The sequence below is a fragment of the Podarcis liolepis genome, assembly GCF_965112155.1.
Source record: "Podarcis liolepis genome assembly, chromosome: 9".
Taxonomy (NCBI): domain Eukaryota; kingdom Metazoa; phylum Chordata; class Lepidosauria; order Squamata; family Lacertidae; genus Podarcis; species Podarcis liolepis.
Window position 1 is genome coordinate 29,752,957 of NC_139564.1, and position 18,041 is coordinate 29,770,997.

At 40.1% G+C, this 18,041-nt stretch overlaps 1 protein-coding gene and 1 long non-coding RNA gene across 6 annotated transcripts in view; one reads left to right on the forward strand and one right to left on the reverse strand.

The window, feature by feature from the left end:
* LOC310686562 overlaps positions 1 to 18,041 on the reverse strand; it is a 132,746-nt gene that overhangs the window by 29,061 nt on the left and 85,644 nt on the right. The window lies entirely within an intron of this gene.
* LOC310686556 (uncharacterized protein) overlaps positions 868 to 18,041 on the forward strand; it is a 126,426-nt gene continuing 109,252 nt past the window's right edge. For all 5 annotated transcript variants that reach the window (XR_014515984.1, XR_014515985.1, XM_083460394.1 and 2 more), the window contains exon 1: positions 868 to 1,081. Coding sequence is in view for 3 of the 5 variants with exons in the window: in XM_083460394.1 (XP_083316520.1) it covers positions 1,027 to 1,081 (55 nt within the window). In the remaining 2 variants the exon portion in view is untranslated. The remainder of the gene's footprint in view (positions 1,082 to 18,041) is intronic.

The following is an 18,041-nucleotide window of genomic DNA, read 5'->3' on the forward strand; positions in this document are numbered from 1 at the left end:
GGTGACCCGTAATAATATTATATTTTATGTTGCTTTTAGTTGGGAGATGCTGGTGCTTTTAAAACAATGAAAGAACTACTGCATAATGAAGATAGTATAACATGTGCACTTCCATTTAGTCTTTAGTAAAAACATCCCAAGGGTCCTGGAAGTAGAATCCTAACAAATTCAGCTCCCAGTATATTAAGAATTTAAGTAGTGGCCACACCAAGTTTTATATGTCACCATAGCGAAGCCTGATAAAATAATGGAGATTACAATGGTTATCATTTCAGATGTGATGGCATATTTCTTTAAAAAGCGTGCACAAAAATAAGGAACCAACTGTATAGAAACATACACAAATAGAAAAACCAGGGGTTCAGGCCAGCATACAAAGACAAAATATATGGCAAGCAAAGTACAACAAATGTACATGGCAGGTACATTGTGATGAATCCATTTGTTGTACTTTGTATGCTGGCCTGAACCCCTGTTTTTTCCGCTTGTGCATCATTAAAAAGTGTGTCAGGCACTGAATATATTATAAGCTTTCTCACATCACTCCAATGGATAAACGGCTTTGAAGAAACCAACTAGCAAATTCTGTGAATTGTGCAAAAAACTATGAGGATTTAAAAATCTTTGGAGTAAACAAATCCCAGTGCAGAATAAAATGGTCACAATGAAATCCTAAACAAGTTCAACTTATCCCCTCTGCAAACTCCCAACTTTCAAATGAACAGAGAAAACGTTTTGACTGAAAATGAACCAACTCTAATTCAGGAGGTAGTTAAAGCAATTAAAACAATCTCACTGTGTAAGAGTTGCCAGTTTTCTGAGATAAAAGAGCCAATAATTACACACTTGCATATGTTAATTGTTAGCAAAGCATCCAAATTTAAAATGGGTCATTGCTTGACAGTTTTTTTTATATAAAAAAATTAAGCACGCATATTTTAAAATGGGCTCAGTGGCAAGCCCAAACGTACACTATATAGCTTTGTGGACGGGTTGTGTGTTTATGTGCAGCAAGCATAATAGAAGATGGGACTAGCTGGTGCACACATTCTGATAATAGACGGCGGCCAATGGCAAGGAGGTAGGAAGCTAATTTTTTTACTTGTGCTGTTTTTCTGTCTTTGTTGACTGGTGAGTTGACTGGTGAGTTGGTTTTTGTTTTGTGTTATTTCTTATTGTATTCCACCCTTAGCACTGGAATGACTGAAATAAGGATTGTTTAAAAAAACAACAACAGCAGTGTCAAAATGTTGCCACAACATCCACTGACCCCTGTGGGAAATGGGATGCTGAACCAGATATTCCCCTGGTCTGATCGAAAAGGGTATTTCTTATTGCCTTTGTACTTAAATATGAAGTTGATTTCCTTGAGCTCATAATAAATGCATGTCATGTATTTTGAGGTGCGTCTGTCACTGATGCACCTTGACATGACTTGCAGTCTGCTTGCGGAAAGATATAATTTGCCTTGTTCATTGACTTTCACTAACTGCTAGGAACGGCGAGAAAGTCTGACATCATTCCCTTTCTGAAGTCTCCTACAGTTCCATGCTTTCTCTTTGCACTTTGTTGTTAAAAGAACGACCCACCTTCTCCCACCCGCAGTCGTCTTGTAACAGCAGATTTAAGTGGCAGTGATCTTTGACGAGTGCCAACCCCACTATTACCATGTGAATTCAGGACTGCAGGAAACAGTGCTGGAGTTATGGGAGTATTGCGTGACAAGAGAAGGGTGTTGTTTGAAATGCGCACTAAGTGGTGCCAACCCACCTGCCCTGCAGGGCATCAGCTGCCACTGGGTAAAAATACATGTCCTAAACAACATTTCTGGGGGTGAAAAAAATAAAGTAAGCAGTTGGAATCTGTTAAATAAGATCAGCACACAATCATAGAAAGATTTAAAAAATCATAAAGCGTATCTCTGTGTATGGATGTGTGCCGGAGATAGAAAGGTTCCATTCTTTCAATAAAAACATATGGTTTTTATTAAGAACAAACATTTGGAAGCAGGTGGAGATCACTGTGTACCCAGCCCAACCTTCAGGCTTCTTAAGTGCTTTGAAAAGATTCTGGGCAGAATTCGGTTTCTGGCATTCAAGCCTCCATTTTATTGTCTTGAAAACTGTTTTAACTCTTTTAGGGAATGTTTTATCATATTGGTTCCGCAGAAGCCCAAAGTCATATAGATTTGATTACTTCCTGAACAGATTTTTTTTTTTTAACCTTTATGTTTCAACTTGATATATATATTTCATTTGCACTTGTACGCCCTAGGGGCTCAGGGCACCTTGAAATCTTTGAAATTATTAATAATGAAAAGATAGGGGGGAAATATTATGGACCTATCGTGAACATGGGGCACATCCAGCTATACCTGTGACTGAATATTCTGGGCAAAATCAACAGAGGGAATGTCATTTCTAGGGCCAATTATCTGGGCATGTTGCAGTTTGCCCCAGACAAGTGCACAGTGGGCTGCCTTATTCTCCCCTTCCCCCCTTTTAATGCTTTATTAATGTTATAAAGAAACAATGAAAAAAAGTTAAAAAGAAAAAACAAACAAAAAATTTATCCAGAAAAGAAAACAGTAGTATTTGTTACCTTGGATCACAATAAATTCTTCTTACATCTATTTTGACTTCCTGTCACCCTATCATGTATCTACCACTTAGTCCATCTAGTGCACTATTCATTCTCTTTTATTAATTTTCATTAATGATTTCTTATCCTATAATTATCCATCATACCACAGATGTCATTCAAGGCCTGCCATTGACGTCATGTTATTACAATGTTCCTTAAGGTATTTTTTTTGTACATGTCCCATTCTTTAATAAATGTTTAATCAGTATGACCTCTCAGTTTCCCTGTCATTTTTGAGCAACTTGGCATATTCTAGCAGTTTACTTTGCCACTCCAGTTTAGTTGGAATTTTTTCTCTTTTCCAATTTGTAGAGATTAATATTCTTGCAGCTACCGTAACTTACAATAATATTTCCCTCGCTTTTTTAGGTATACCTGGGCCTAGTATCCTCAAGAGGATGTGGTAAACTTGGTAAATCTACCTTCCATAGTTTCCCTCAGGCATCCATAGGGATGTTGCAACCTAAATCTTGAGCCCATTTAACCATTACTGATTTTACCTCTGCCACTTTGACTTTCCAGTTAAGGAGTCATTGGTACATTTTGGAGAGTGTTTTCCCTTTAGAGTTAATCAGTTCTTTTTCCAATCTGGAGGGTTCTGTCATAAAGCCTTTTTTTGGTCAAGTTTAAATATCTCATGATGTTGGTGATATTGTAACCAACCTGACAGGTGTACCCAGATTTCTTCCATTTTTTTTTAGTTTCAACTGATTTTCTTTCTCTTTTAACAGTACTTTGTATGTCAGCCAATTCACTTGCATATTTTTCTTCTTCATTGCCATTGCTTCAAGGGGAGATATCCACCATGGAGTATCTTGACCTTATTATAGCCTAAGTAGGCATGCCAGCCATAACTATTGTCATGATAGTTATGTGGTCTGTGTTTTGTAATATACACCATTCCCTGATCCAGAAGAAGCAGGTCGCCTCATAGTAGAGTTTCAGATCTGGCAGGGAAAATCTCCCCCTTTCGTTGATATCAATTAATAATTTATGTTTAATCCTAGGCTTCCCCCCCCCCCCGCCAGATGTATCTAGATATGTCTTGTTGTCTATCACTGAGGCAACCTGTTCCCCTGATCACAGGAACTGTCTGAAATAGGAAAAGCATTTTGGGTCAAGACATCCATTTTAATGGTGGATATTCTCTCCCAGAAAGATAAATTTAATCTGCTCCATATTTCTAGATTTCTTTTAATCTCCATCCAGGTCTCAATGTAGTTATCTCGAAATAGGTTAATATTTTTCACCAAGATCCATAGTCCCAAATATTTTGCGTTTTCCCAGATCTTCAAATTTGAGGCTTTTTCTAGATCATCTCGGTCCTGTGTTGTTAAATTCTTTATCAAGAGCTTTGTTTTAGAGCTGTTTAGTTTGAACCTGGCCACCTGCCCAAAAGTCTTGATTATTTCTAATACCTTTAATAAACTTTCTTTTGGGTTCTCTGTCATAATAATACGGTCATCGGCAAATGCCTTTAATTTGTATGCTTTCTCCCCTAGTGTTATTCCTTTTATAGTTTTGTCTTCCCTTATTTATTTATTCAGCACTTCCATTACCAGGATGCTTTATTCTGAGTCGGATACTTCCTTGCAGGTTTTTATTTTTCTTCCCCTTTATTCGAGGTCAATTTTTTTTACGCAGAGACTAATCCTTTCTCAACCAACCCAAAGGCAGTGTTTAAGGACACTTATCACTTTAGGTGTTTTGTGCCTAAGTGTATCACATCAATACAAACAGGCATTTTTCATTTCATTGTGAATTAAACCAAATATACTGAACAGTGTGTGTGTTAGAATGCCACTTTATGCAGAGAAAGTTACACATTTTGAATAACTTTCCCCTTTGCTCACACTGAAATTCACAGGCGCCTTCACTCCTGGACTTGCATACACAGGCACTTGTATTCTCAGAGAAATTGTGTAAGGAGGGAGTTTCTGTTCCTCCAGGAACTGGATTTTATGCTTGTTGTGGAAATTACACCTCTCTCTTTATATAAGCAGAAAACATAATAGCTATAAGCTACACCCCCTTTTAACAGGCCACAAAGACATGCGAATGACATAGTCAGCTGTTGCAATATGACCCACTTACAAACCTGCTTTGTCCTGATGTTGATTACAAATCCTTTTTCCCCCAAGCCTGCTAAAATATTTATCCCAGTTGGTATCTGTCCTGGATCTGAAATGATTTTATGCATGTGTTGTTGTTTTAAACTGTTTTTATATTTATCGTTCTTTACAAACAAATGTTTTTATATGCAGATGTTTTTAACTGTTTTTTATATGTAACTCTTTTATTGTAAATTATTTTGAGATGTTTCATGGGAAGCAAATAATAATAATAATAATAATAATAATAATACTGAAATTTTATGACAAAGACGTGGAATGTTTCTATCTGGCATGCCTTGCAAAGTCCAATGTACTTCTTCATATATTTGGGACTTGCAGAGTGAATTACAGAGTTGGAGGAGTCCTCAAATATCATCTAGCCCAATTCCTTTGCTCAGGTCAGGATATATATTAATACAGCATCCCTGATCGGCTAAAAAAAAAAAAAAATAATGAAGGTCCACCACCTTCTGAAGCAGCCTGTTCAGCTATCAAACATCTTGAGCCATCAGCAAGTTCTCTCCAATGTTTAGTCCCACCCTTTTTCTTTCCTTTTCAACATGTTAGTTTGGGCCCCATTCTCTGGAACAACAGAAGTTTGCTCTATCAAGTATGTGGCATCCCTTCAGCTTTTTGAATATGACTGTTATGTTGTCTCTTCATCTTCTCTAGGCTAAGCATATCCAACTCCTTTAACCTTTTCTTGTACGACTTGGTCTTCAACCTGTTCGCCATTTTGCCCTCCTCTGCTGATCAGTTGCCCAAGGAGATATTAGCAACCAGGTGAAAGTTGTCAAGTACTTCTGATACTTCAGTCTTAAGGAGGTGACAAACCATTGCCTCCTTCAAGGCTGATATAACATTCCCTCCTGCAACAAAGCATCAAAAGCATCTCTGTTCCACTTGCCAATCCCCTTTGGCTTGCTTTTATTAGCCAAGGGTATAGGAAGCACTTGGTGGGCTAGAATCCTTCAAGCAACTTGTCCACGAGTTGTAGTCAAGTCCTGCTTAAAGTAGACACACTCACATGCATGAACATGGCTAACAGGTCCATGAATTTCAATGGCTCTATTCTGATGAAAGCTTGGTTGGCTATATGTTGGGCTTAGTATACCATTGGGCCATAGTAATGGAAACTGAGCAAACAAGCAATGGTGCTCTAGCCTAGTGTTTCGCAAACTTTGGTCTCCAGCTATTTTGGGACTACAGTTCCCATCATCCTAGCTAGCAGGACCAGTGTTCAGGGATGATGGGAGCTGTAGTGCAAAAACAGCTTGATACCCATGTTTGGGAAACTCTGCTCTAGCCACCTCACTGGAGCTCTCCAAACTGCAGCAGCTAAATCTGAATAAATGTGAGCCATTTTACAGTAGGCTACTGAAGGCATAATCAGTAATAGCATCATTGGTCCGGGCAAGGCTTCTATCAACCTTAATATGAGCTCACCAAAAAACACCCACTTTATACTTTAAAAATGTGCACCTACTCCTTCAGAGTCTTTTCCTTTTTTTAAAAAAACACCCTGCTTGGAAAGGGGCTAGAATTACTGCAAGTAGGAAAAAGATTTCACTCGTCAATTTTTTCTCTATCTAATGGCGGTCATTAAATGTCATGATGGAAGCTGTCAATGAATAAAAATGTGGAAGTGAAAGAAAAGTGAGAGCTGATGCTGACAAGTTGCGTATATACAGACTGTGCTCCTGACGAGACACAGGACTCAGCTCAGCAAATGGCTCATAAAGCTCATTTATCAACAGGACAGTAAAATAATTCCACTGCGGCAATTGTAACTGGCAAAAACTGACTCGCTCTATGCAGAGAAAGGTCTACTATGGTAAGTGGGAAGCTTGTTTGCAGTTGAGGTTGCAGACACCGCTGCAATATAATTGTACTTTATTACGGTCATTAAATAGTTAGGGTCTCTTTCCCTTGCAGCAAAGCTTCTATTGGTCCAAAAGGAGACATTCACCATGGGCTAGTTATTGTTTTTGACAGATGATAATCTTTTAAAGGTACAGGAGATTAAAGTTTCTGTGTGATGAAAAGCACACAGGGGAATAATTTGTAGCCAGTTACAAATATTGATTAGTCCTTTCTACCTACTCCAAACCATCTCAATATTTCAGAATATGCTAAATGGAGTAAAATAATGGAGTCAGTATATGCAAATCAGGGATCCGGTCAGCAGCTTCACATTTCACTGCAAAAAGAAAAGATCAATGTTCAAGATGAGATTATCACACTGCTTCTATTTGAGGAAATATAAGCAATGGGAACAGAAAACATCTTGACCAATGGTCCCAAGCTAAAAGTTTGAATACTCTCTCATTATGTTTATGTTATGAATACTCTCTCATTATGTTTAAGTTAATGATAACTGTGCTTTTAAAAACTCACTTCCATTCATTTCAATGGGGTTAATATATGCTGGAGTGGTAGCTTATTTAGACTGTTGCAACAGAAACAACAAAATACTTGTTGCACCTTTAGACACAGCTGGAGCAACCCAAACCTTCCTTGCGCTGGGCAGGAGGTGTTGCTCCAGCTAAGCCAGCCTCATGCCCCACTGACCTCCCTCCACCTGCTGAATGTGGGGGCCTGCTGGTGAGACCCCAACCAGCAGAAAGCCCCCAAAGAGGGGCTGGATCTAGACGCATCAAAGAAGCAATTCAGTTAAACATGTTGTGAACTCATACAGGGAAATCCGGTAGGGAAAGACAGGACTCCACAGCGCCATCTGGTGTCACAGTGTTATATCGCATATACAACAAATATAAAACACCTTTTCTTTACCAATCTAGCTGAGTCCAGGATGTTCCAAGGGCAAGGCCGAGCCAGCCTGGGACTCACTGAATCCTGAGTCAGTCTCCCATGTCTTTTTGCAATTATCTGTGTTAATGGGAGAGGATTTGCTTCAACCGCCCTTGCAGACACTGCTATAATTCTCTTCAATAGCCATTCCTCAAAGTTTCGCAGAACAAACGTTTGTAACTATGATTTGAAGATGTAAGGCTTGCCCACCCCACCCCAGCCTCTGAAGAATATTTCCCTATTTCGTAAACTTACCGTATTTTTCGCCCTATAGGACGCACTTTTTCCCCTCTAAAAATGAAGGGGAAATGTGTGTGCGTCCTATGGGGCAAATGCAGGCTTTCGCTGAAGCCTGGAGAGTGAGAGGGGTCAGTGCGCACCGACCCCTCTCGCTCTCCAGGCTTTGCGGACCTCTCTGCAAGCAGCGGGAGCGCTCTCGCTGCTTGCGGAGAGTTGCTTGCATGCTTGCAGAGAGCTGCCTGTTTTGGGGCTGGGGTCGGGGGAAGCTCGGGCCTCCCCCGTGCCAGCCCCGTGCCTGGGGGGGAAATAATTTCCCCCCCTTTATTTCCCCCCCCCAAAAACTAGGTGCACCTTATGGGAAAAATACGGTAATACATTTGTGTTTTTGTACATTCATTGTGATGCCCACTGCGGAAATTCTGTTTCAGAAAGTGTGCTCTCGTTTGGCAAAAAGACATATTACCCTAACACCTCTTTGTGAAAGGTCTGTTAATAATAAAGGAAGTCATTTCATAAAACTGGCCATATTTTGCAATAAATTCCTTTCAGTGAACTAATCAAAAGGAAATATGAACACATTCTAGGGGAGCAGGCTAAGTTTCCTTTGGAGAGGTAGAATTCTGCACTATGTTTTCAGATTTCTATAGGCTAAATTTAATTCAGAGTGGTTTGAATTTTTTTTCCTTGTAAAAAGTTGAACCAAATATGGGAACATAAAGAAGAGCTGTCTGGTGAATCTATTCACTGATTCTTGCAGAACACACAATCATATTTCCAGAAAACTAGATTTTTCATTGCCACAGTTTCCATGAAACGTGTAAAATCTCCAACAACCTTTGACCACTGTACCCACGTTTCTTGTTCCACAGCACACTGAAGACTTTTTTTAATTTAACTTCCTAGTTCCCACATCACTCACTTTAATAGCCCAACCACTGATGCTTTCTCATTTATCAACTGATCATCTGTCATGCGGAAGAGCACTGTCTCTAATCCTGACACATGCCCTTCCAAGCCCACCTGGACTTTGTCACTATAGGAAGTCTCCTTGAAATGTGAATTCAACGTGGGCTATCTTCCCTTAATTCTGTGCAATTTGAATGTATATGGAGTTGCAAATCTGAGAGGAGTTTTGTTTTGTTTTCACTGAGAGAAAGGCATTATCTTACCCTTTTGACCAGCTGAAAATTATACATATTATACAAAGGAACTATACAATGAAGTATAAACTAGGGGTTCCTGTGATGCTGTTAAAATAATGCACAAAGATATATAGACATATTCAGCTGAGTTTTCCCATTTTAATTCTTCACATATGTCCTTGCTAAGTCAGAATCCAGAAGTAACATTGATCAGAACAGATAGGTAGCCGTGTTGGTCTGCCATAGTCAAAATAAAAAAATTCCTTCCTGTAGCACCTTAAAGACCAACTAAGTTAGTTCTTGGTATAAGCTTTTCGTGTGCATGGTATCTGAAGAAGTGTGCATGCACACGAAAGCTTATACCAAGAACTAACTTAGTTGGTCTTTAAGGTGCTACAGGAAGGAATTTTTTTATATTGATCAGAACAGTGATTTGCCGTGGTGTCCCCCAGTGGCAGCTGGTGCCTGTTTGGTGGCAGACAGGGATGCCAACAACAGGTGGCGCTAAATCCAATGACAGATAGAATCAATTAATATCATTGCCATCCGCCTCCCTGCCAAGTCCTATATGGGCAAAACTGTGTCTAACTAAGGGGAAGGAAGTTAATAAGCAGTGCCGCCACCTGGAATGGTTATAAGTAAGAAGGGAGGCAAGTGGTAGCTGGCTGGGGGCAGACTGAGGTTGATGGGGCAGGACTCCATTTGCCATAATGGCCCAGTATCCACTCGTGTTTTCCCCAACCCCTTCAGCCTCTCCTTTGTTCCTCAGAAGACCATAGGCCAAGGATTGGGAATGATTATGTTTCATAATGGGCAAAAAGGAGACTTGTGCCTTTTGCAGAAAGGGAGGAATATCCACTTCCATTTCTTTTTAATTTCAGTATTGAGGTCTTGCACAATTACCCAACTAAGAGTCACAAAGAGGTCTTGCACAAGACCTTGGCATTAAAAAAATCAAAGAAAGAAAGAGGAAAAGAAAGCAACACATCGACTATGATTGTAGTCCCTGAGATAATCCCCAATATATACCATATGGAGGCCTTGACAAGAACAGCTGGGAGGAGCACAGAGAGAAGAAACATCATAGTGCAGGCATGGCCAAACTTGGCCCTCCAGCTGTTTTGGGACTACAATTCCCATCATCCCTGACCACTGGTTCTGTGAGCTAGGGATGATGGGAGTTGTAGTCCCAAAACAGCTGGAGGGCCAAGTTTGGCCATGCCTGTCATAGTGCACCTACAGCAACTCAACCAGAAACCTTCATCTGCCCCAGCTGCAACAAAACATGTCTCTCCCGTATCGATCTCTACAGCCACATCAGGCACTGCAAACTTCCAAGAGTTTGACTTCACCCCAAAGGCTCACTCCTCCATTGTCTCCTGAGAAAGACGTATGCCAACAACCCTGATCTTAGATATTTCTACCAACATATAGGGCATTTCTAATGCTACATTCTGCATAGGATCCACATCACTGTTAGGTGTGTTCTTTCCTAAGCACTTAGGTGAAAGCACAACAAGCCTCAGAAATGAGCTGTTTATTACCATGGTAATCTGATTTTTAAATGTGTCCCTTTTTTGAACCAAGGTAAGGTAAGACTTTAATTAAAGTACCACACATCGGAAATAAAGCATATGTTAGCAGTTGCATATTAGCATGCTATGGTTTGATGTGTGTTGGCTTTCTTAATAAGACTTCAATAGATCTACTTAGATTCTTTACTTGGAATGAACATGGGATTTTTTTAAGCCGCTGAAAACCCAGTAACCGGAATGTTGTGGTTCTTGTTAAACCTATTCCCAAGAGGTGGGTGGGGGTGTGTCTGGTTAATGTCCAATGTAGCAATTAGTGACGGCTAACTTACGATGTGGCAAAGGAAGCAATACAACTAAGATAACACTAATAAACTGCACAGCTTGGTGTTCTGCAGAAACTTATTTTTATAATACAGTGAGAATATTTGTGAGTGTAATCACTTACTGTGATATGTATTTACATCTCATGGAAGTAGATATTTATCATTAAATGCACATGAAGCTAATAAACCTCTGATTTGTACAGCCAATCCCAGCAAAGAAGTCTGTTTGGTTTCCCCCTGACTCAACAAAAAGATGGCTTCAGTGATAAAATGCAAATATCTGAATTGTTAACAAAATATTTCTTTCAGTGATGGCTGTCTTGGTGTTGAGGAGTTCTTTAACAAGCATTAGACCATGGAAATATGAACACAGACTTCACACTTTTTAACACTTTCTTGTGAGGCATATGAGCACATCGTTGCTCTCTCCAGAGAATGAATGAGGAAGCATTGCACTTGCAAGACCTTGTAGATGACAAAGTTGCAGCTTGGCCATCCACAAGGGGCTTTGCTAGATCATTTACACAAGAGGCACCAGCAAACTCAAGGTAACCCTGAGGCTTAAAGATACCCCCAAAAATCTGTCTCTGAAACCCCTTTCAGAAGTCAATGGCACAGAAAGTTGTGAGACTGAGAAGGGGAAAAGGGTCGACAACCTGTTGGAAGGAGAAATGGAAAGGCTGGAAAGGGAGGGAGAGAATATAGGTCTTTCCATATTTTATACATCTATTCCATGGTCTGAATAGATAACTTCCTGTTTAATGCCGGGAAGCTACTCTTAAATGTGCCCAGGGACAGATGTGAGAGGTGTCCATAAAAATAAATGGAAAGAAAATCCAAAATTTTAAGATAATTCAGGTTGGGTATAAGCATGTCTTCTTAAAACCTGCTAATGGAGAAAAATGCCCTCAACCAAATGATAATGCAAACTGAATGTGTTCAGGATTCTGCCCATTGGGACTGACTAAACAAGGGACAAGGGGAATAGAATGGAGTGGTCGAAACTCTGAAAAGAAGTACTCCACACAGCAACAATTATGTTGCAGGGGTCCACTTATGTATTATGTAACTAAGGTTCATAGAATGACTTGAATAAGGTGGGCTTCCTATCTGTACCTCAGTGTAGGGGCCTTGTTAAGGGCTCAAAGGGCCCAAAGCTCTGGTCTCTCTTCTGGCCCCTGAATCTTCCTGCCCCTTCCTCCTCACTCTGTTTACCTACCTACCTACCTACCTATGCCAGAGGCATCCCCACCAGTGATAGTTCATAGAGAACCCCCTGAAATGAGGCATTTGTGAGGCAGGAAGGAGGCAGGAGAGGGCTGGCACAGGATCCACTTGATCCTGTGTAGACCCTGCTACCATCACATGACATCAATGGGCCCAATCCAGGCCTCTTTGCTGTATTAATCTTGGGTGCTGCAAAGCAGCTTTTTCAAAGGCTGTGCACGGGAACCAATTCAGTCAGCCTTGGATTTTGACCACATTGAGTTGCAGAAATGCTGGATAGGTCATGTTGACCCACGTAGAGTGATTTAGAGCTGTCAAAAGATGGGGCAATCGGGCAGTGGAGGGGAGGGAGAAGAGGAGGCTGGCAGCAACCTATTTGGTGGAAAGGTAGCATAGCAGTTTCACCCTACCCGGTGAGCAACCTCTGTATAAAACTGCTAAAGCCAAATTACTGTTGCAATTTATGTTTGTAACCCCTGAACCCAGTTATAAAAAAGATTAGTATAGCTGGTTCAAACATACGTGCTACTTATTAACAGCTTTTAATTTTAGCTCCTCTAATGCAGCTTTTTCTTATTTTTGTAGCCCTGTGAATTGATTTTGAATATAGCTCAAGCATTAAATACATTACCTTACAATTGCCACTCCCCGAAAAAGCATAAGAATTAGTATGGTGGATTCCCACCTGCCCTTTCCACAGAAGAAAAAAAGCTTTTAAGCAACATCTTTTTAAAGGCCTGAAAATAATTTACAGACCTAAAAAGCTTGCTTAGCATGGTGCCTCTGCATTATTACTCCACAAGCAGAGTGATTTTAAAAAGCAAAACAAGAATAGGATTTTGGAATCCCCCCCCCCCCCAGTTTTGGCAATATGCTGGTGGAAATGGGAACTGAAAACAAATCAGGCTTATTCAAATGCTTTTAAGTTATTACTGATATTATCTGAAGTACTTTTTGCCACATTGTGGTACTTTTTGTGGTACAACTGTGGTACTTTTGCCACAGTTTTAAGTCTGTGGTATTTATTTTTCTTTTAAGTATCATGGATGAATTTTTTTTTTTTTTTAAAAAAGGACTTGGTTTAATCCAAATTGTCCATTGCCCATGTTCGTTTTGGATGATCAGGACAGTGTGCAGTCTTTGTTGTTGCCCAAACTCAGAGTCCCTGATAACTTCCTAAAGATCTCAAATGAAAGGAAGTTACAAAACAAAGCCATGTCAAGTAGGCACATGCCCTACTGCTAAGCACTCAATCCAAGCCTATCGAAACATGTTGAAAGACAAGTCTCACAACAACAGCCAGGCAGCTCCCCCCCTCCCTACAGATAACTAGTGTGAAAACAACAGATGAATGTGCATGTTCACACTTGAAGAAAAGGAAACTGAAGTTACAAAAGTCACCGAAGAACATGAGATGAAATCATCCCACTGCTAATATGTTGTTTTGTAGGCCCTCTCAACATGTTTGCAGGTTGCTACTTGCACCTCACTGCAGTACAAGGAATTGAGCTAAAGTAGCATTTGTTTTGAGGCTGCCAAGAATAACAAGCTTCCAAGGAAGATGTGATGTAGAAAGAGACCCCTTTGTTCTCTCATATGGTGAGACTACGGCAGAGCTAAGTTGAAAAAAGGACATTTCCAAGTAGTTCTAGGGGAATGCAAATTCTGTGCAGGCCTCATTCCTCCTGTAGGTCTGACTTGCAAGCAGAACTTTCTGGGTCGTCGGAGAAAATGTTGTAAGGCAATGATAGGCACAAGACATAAGCACCCTTTTATGCCTTCAAAAGAATGCATGTGAGCATCAAATGTGAAGGGGGAGCAAGTGTTACGCTCTTACCCACAACATGACCAGGACTGCATTCACACGGGAGTTCATTCCAGTGCTGTTTTTCTAGAAAAAGAGGTGCCAGAACTCACCATGAATGCCTCCCTCGTTCTCTTAGAATGGCAATGGTGTCTACCTGAGAGGTGCTAGAAAGTTCCTGCTGGAAAAAAGCCCTGGTTCATTCTATTTTCCAGCCATTTCTCTAACTGTTAATTTCTGCATTATTTTTAAGCTTTCACACAGCATAAAAGCCACTTCAAGGAATATAGTGCAAGTTTAACGCTCATTTCCATGCCATTTGTTTCCAGGAGAAAAGTATGTAAATAATAGTTAGGGAAACACCAGGAAAACAACACACACTGCTGTGTGAATGCAGCCTAGCACTAGAGATGGAGGAGAAATTCAATTTTGTAGGCATGTCAATGGAAAACCATCTAATGTGCACTTCTCAAACCAATACATGAAGTGAAATAGAGACAACTCTTTATTTGCACGGAGGTTGAGTTCTAGGTCATTGTGAGCATTGGCAGAGCACATGTAAGCCTGCTCCATTCCACCCCTGCCCCCCTTTCGGGTCAAAAATGGTACACACATTGGCAGTCATGTGCCAATCTAGCACACACAAATAGCCTGTACAGCTATCCTTCAAAAGTCACACTTCTCCAAATTTTGCAATTCAGTTCTTTAACAGAACAATATGTACAGAGTGTGCATAAACAGGTATCTATTGGTGAATATAATGCATTCCTGCATGCTATGTTAGGGGAATTGCTTGCAAACATGTGTATATTAGGAGAAATTGGGACTAAAGTGTTGGTGAATTTTCATGAGGATTTTTTTAAAAAAAGAAATTGCAAACTGATGGGAAAATATACAGTACTGAACTTAAGACTGAAAATAAAATGAGAAAGCGAGAGAAAATGAAATTGACAGATTTGCCCATCCCAATTGGGCGGACTCCACACTTCACCTCCTCTGAACCTTCCCACATTGAGTGGAAAGGTCTGAAGGGGACATCTAACCTCATTCAGCTGATTGAACCAAGCCATCTTTTTTGTGGCTGGGAACTGTGATAATGCAGGATTCACATTCATTGGGAGTGAACCTAGCCAAACATCAGTACTCCCTGCGCAAAATGGGAAGGTTGAATATCGACTCTAGAGTAAGCACAGGTGTTAGGGGGAGGGCAGCATGCTCGCACCCACTTTCCCTACCCACCTCAGGCTCCCACACAATGCTCTTCTGAACACATGAACAGGGCTTTAGTATGGGCGCCATACCCCAGGGCTTGTAAATTCTGACTTGTGCAAGAAGCTCGCCATCTACACTTAAATAAGAAAGACAAACAAATGTAGAAAGAGGGAGAAGCTTATTCAATAGTCCATATCCTTCAATGTGATTCTTGTAGAGCCAAACAAGATTATGAGCAGTGTTTATCCAACAGATTGTGGTTCAATTCCATGCAATGCTCTGTCAGTAGAGAAGCAATATAGACAGACAGTGAGGGGCAAACGAGAGCTCATAAGCAACAGGAACCGGAAAAGAAAAAAAGGGCACCCTCTGTATTAAAAGACATACACAGAAAACCAACCAGATACATAGATCCCATTATCATATCCAATATGTTAATAATTATATTACAAACCGATAGGAACTCCTTTCACAGCGGGAAAAGCTCACATGCAAAGCCCAACAGAGCTCATAACTAAAATTAGCATCGCTGAACCTAAGATACTCGTGAATCCCATAAACTTGTTGTGAAATAAATAAGCAAAATAGATAAATCTGGATGTCTGTGCTGAAACTCAGTTTTGTACCAGAGGAGTGTAAATTTGTTCTGATATCTGACCCTGCTTTTATGTTTGGAGACCTCAGTTTTATCCATGTACATAATATATGATGGCAAAAAGAATCACTTTGTAGTTATTACAAATTGTAAGGCAGGGCCCGCCAACCTTCTAGAAGCTGTAGGAATTGGAGAAACTGTGTTGGGCAGCATACTGAAACTAAGCACACATTGCAACCTAGTCTATTAGCTACATCAGGGTGCCTCTTTCAAGCCCAACTGAAAGGGGAGGAGACCCTGCAGCTGTCAGGGATGACCTCTGTGGACAAGTGGGCATCTGTGGGCACCACATTGGCAAACCCTGCTGTATGGACCTCACTGACTACACAGAATATTTCCAGAGCCCACCCTCATGTGAAATGTCTGAATATACCAGCAAACTACCTATATTTCCCATGTATTTATAATAAAAAATAGAGGATAGGTATAACCAGGCAGACGGTGTGTGTCAGCGTCTGAGAATTGTTTTTCTAAAATCTCTCAATAAATGAGTAAGCTCCAAACAACAAACTCGCAGACACCGTCCTGTTATGATTCCACAATAAAGAATGTCTGTCTAATCTGTTTAATTAATTCCATTTAAGGTTGGCCTTAAAGTATGGACATTCCCTAAGGCATGCCATATAGATGCACTGCTGAGGTTGTAAAGCTACTGAATCAAACTACAGTTTCTTTTTAAAGATAAGAACTGACCAATACAAAGCAGATTTTAACAGGCAAAGGAAGATGACTGCTGTAAAACTGAATTTCCATCAGTTGCCTTGTGACAGACGTTAGTACCTAACAGTGGAATCCCATGCATACCTACAGGGCAGTTGTATCACATGCTGGGGTTATGTTCCAAGGGTAACATGTATATGCTTGGGTTGCCATACATCCTCTTTTTCCAGGGCATGTCCTCCTTTTCATGGGTAGAGTCATCATAGCGATCCATAGTTAAAAGTAGAACTCATCAAATGTGTCATCTTTTTTGTTCTTCAAAATATGGTAACCCTGTTTTCTGGCTTGCTACTGGCTGGCAAGCAGGGGGAGGAGGAAGCCCTATGGGGTTTTCTTTCCCAGTCTCTTTGCATAAAAATGCCAATATAAAGAACACAAAATAGCACAAAGTCTTCATACACAGATCCAAGATGAGCACTTCATGAATCCAATAAATCAACAGAAGTTGGGAATTTTTAAAGTTGAAGATCCGTGCCTGCCACCTTCTTGCCAACCACACTGTAAAATATTGATACATGCACCCCTATCCTTTTTTAAAAAAATTAATATTAATTTTATTAGTATTTTCCACACAACAACACAAAACATATCGAAAAATAACAATACACAACATACAAAAACCAACATTCAAAAACTAAAGAAAGTCAAGGTTAAAAGTCAAGGTTCGAGGACAGAAATCGGGCTGAGTCTGGAATAACCTTGTGAAGTAAAAGGATAAGAAAGACGGATTTATTTCTAGATGTTAGGATAGAGATGACAAGGAAAACAGGAAAACAGGAAGACACAATGAGAGATAAAGGAGGTACTGTGGGATTAGTGGAAGTCAATGTCTTCTTGTTGTTGTTTTAGTATCCTTTTTAAATTTAGCGATATGTCTGTATTTCGTATATTTGCATTTTGATGTTTTGGATGTTTCCTGTTTGGGCACAGCTTCTCGTGGAAAAGTGGCATATAAGCAAACTCAACCAACCAACCAATCTCCAAGTGGTTAGTGATTTCATTTTTTATATATATTTTTTATTAATTTTTAGCATACAAAAATTTTAAAGACATACCACACAAATTATTATACATGTGTCCTTGTTTGGACTTCCTTCAGCATCTCTGATAGCCTTCCGTCTTGATTATTTCTCCTGCAATTCTTAACTTAATATTGCCTATTCCCTTTCCATTTTTACAATATTTCTTAAATTACTCCTCACAGAACTTCTTGTAGTGATTTCAGGGGTGCCAACATATGCATTGGGTTTGGTCTCCTTAGAATTAAGGCCTTTCCTTAGAATAAGTGTCTTTTGCTGGATGAAGGGATACGGTAGATAAAGCTTTGTGGGCATTCATAAAAAAATAGCCCACTGTACAATGGCAAAATCTGCATCTGCATTTGTGGTTCTGCCCCATTTTTTGCCTCTGACTCTGTCGACCACTGGAATGTGGCTCTCAAAAAGATGCCTAGGAGGGAAAGTGGCCCTCAGGCTGGACGGTTTCCCATCCTTTCTTTATATCTAACACATAAGCAGCACACCTGCCATTAGGCTGGGCAGTATGAAAGATTAAACAATATGGATGGAAGCCTTTTTGTCACATATCCAACTGGCAAAGGAGGAAATGTTAAATA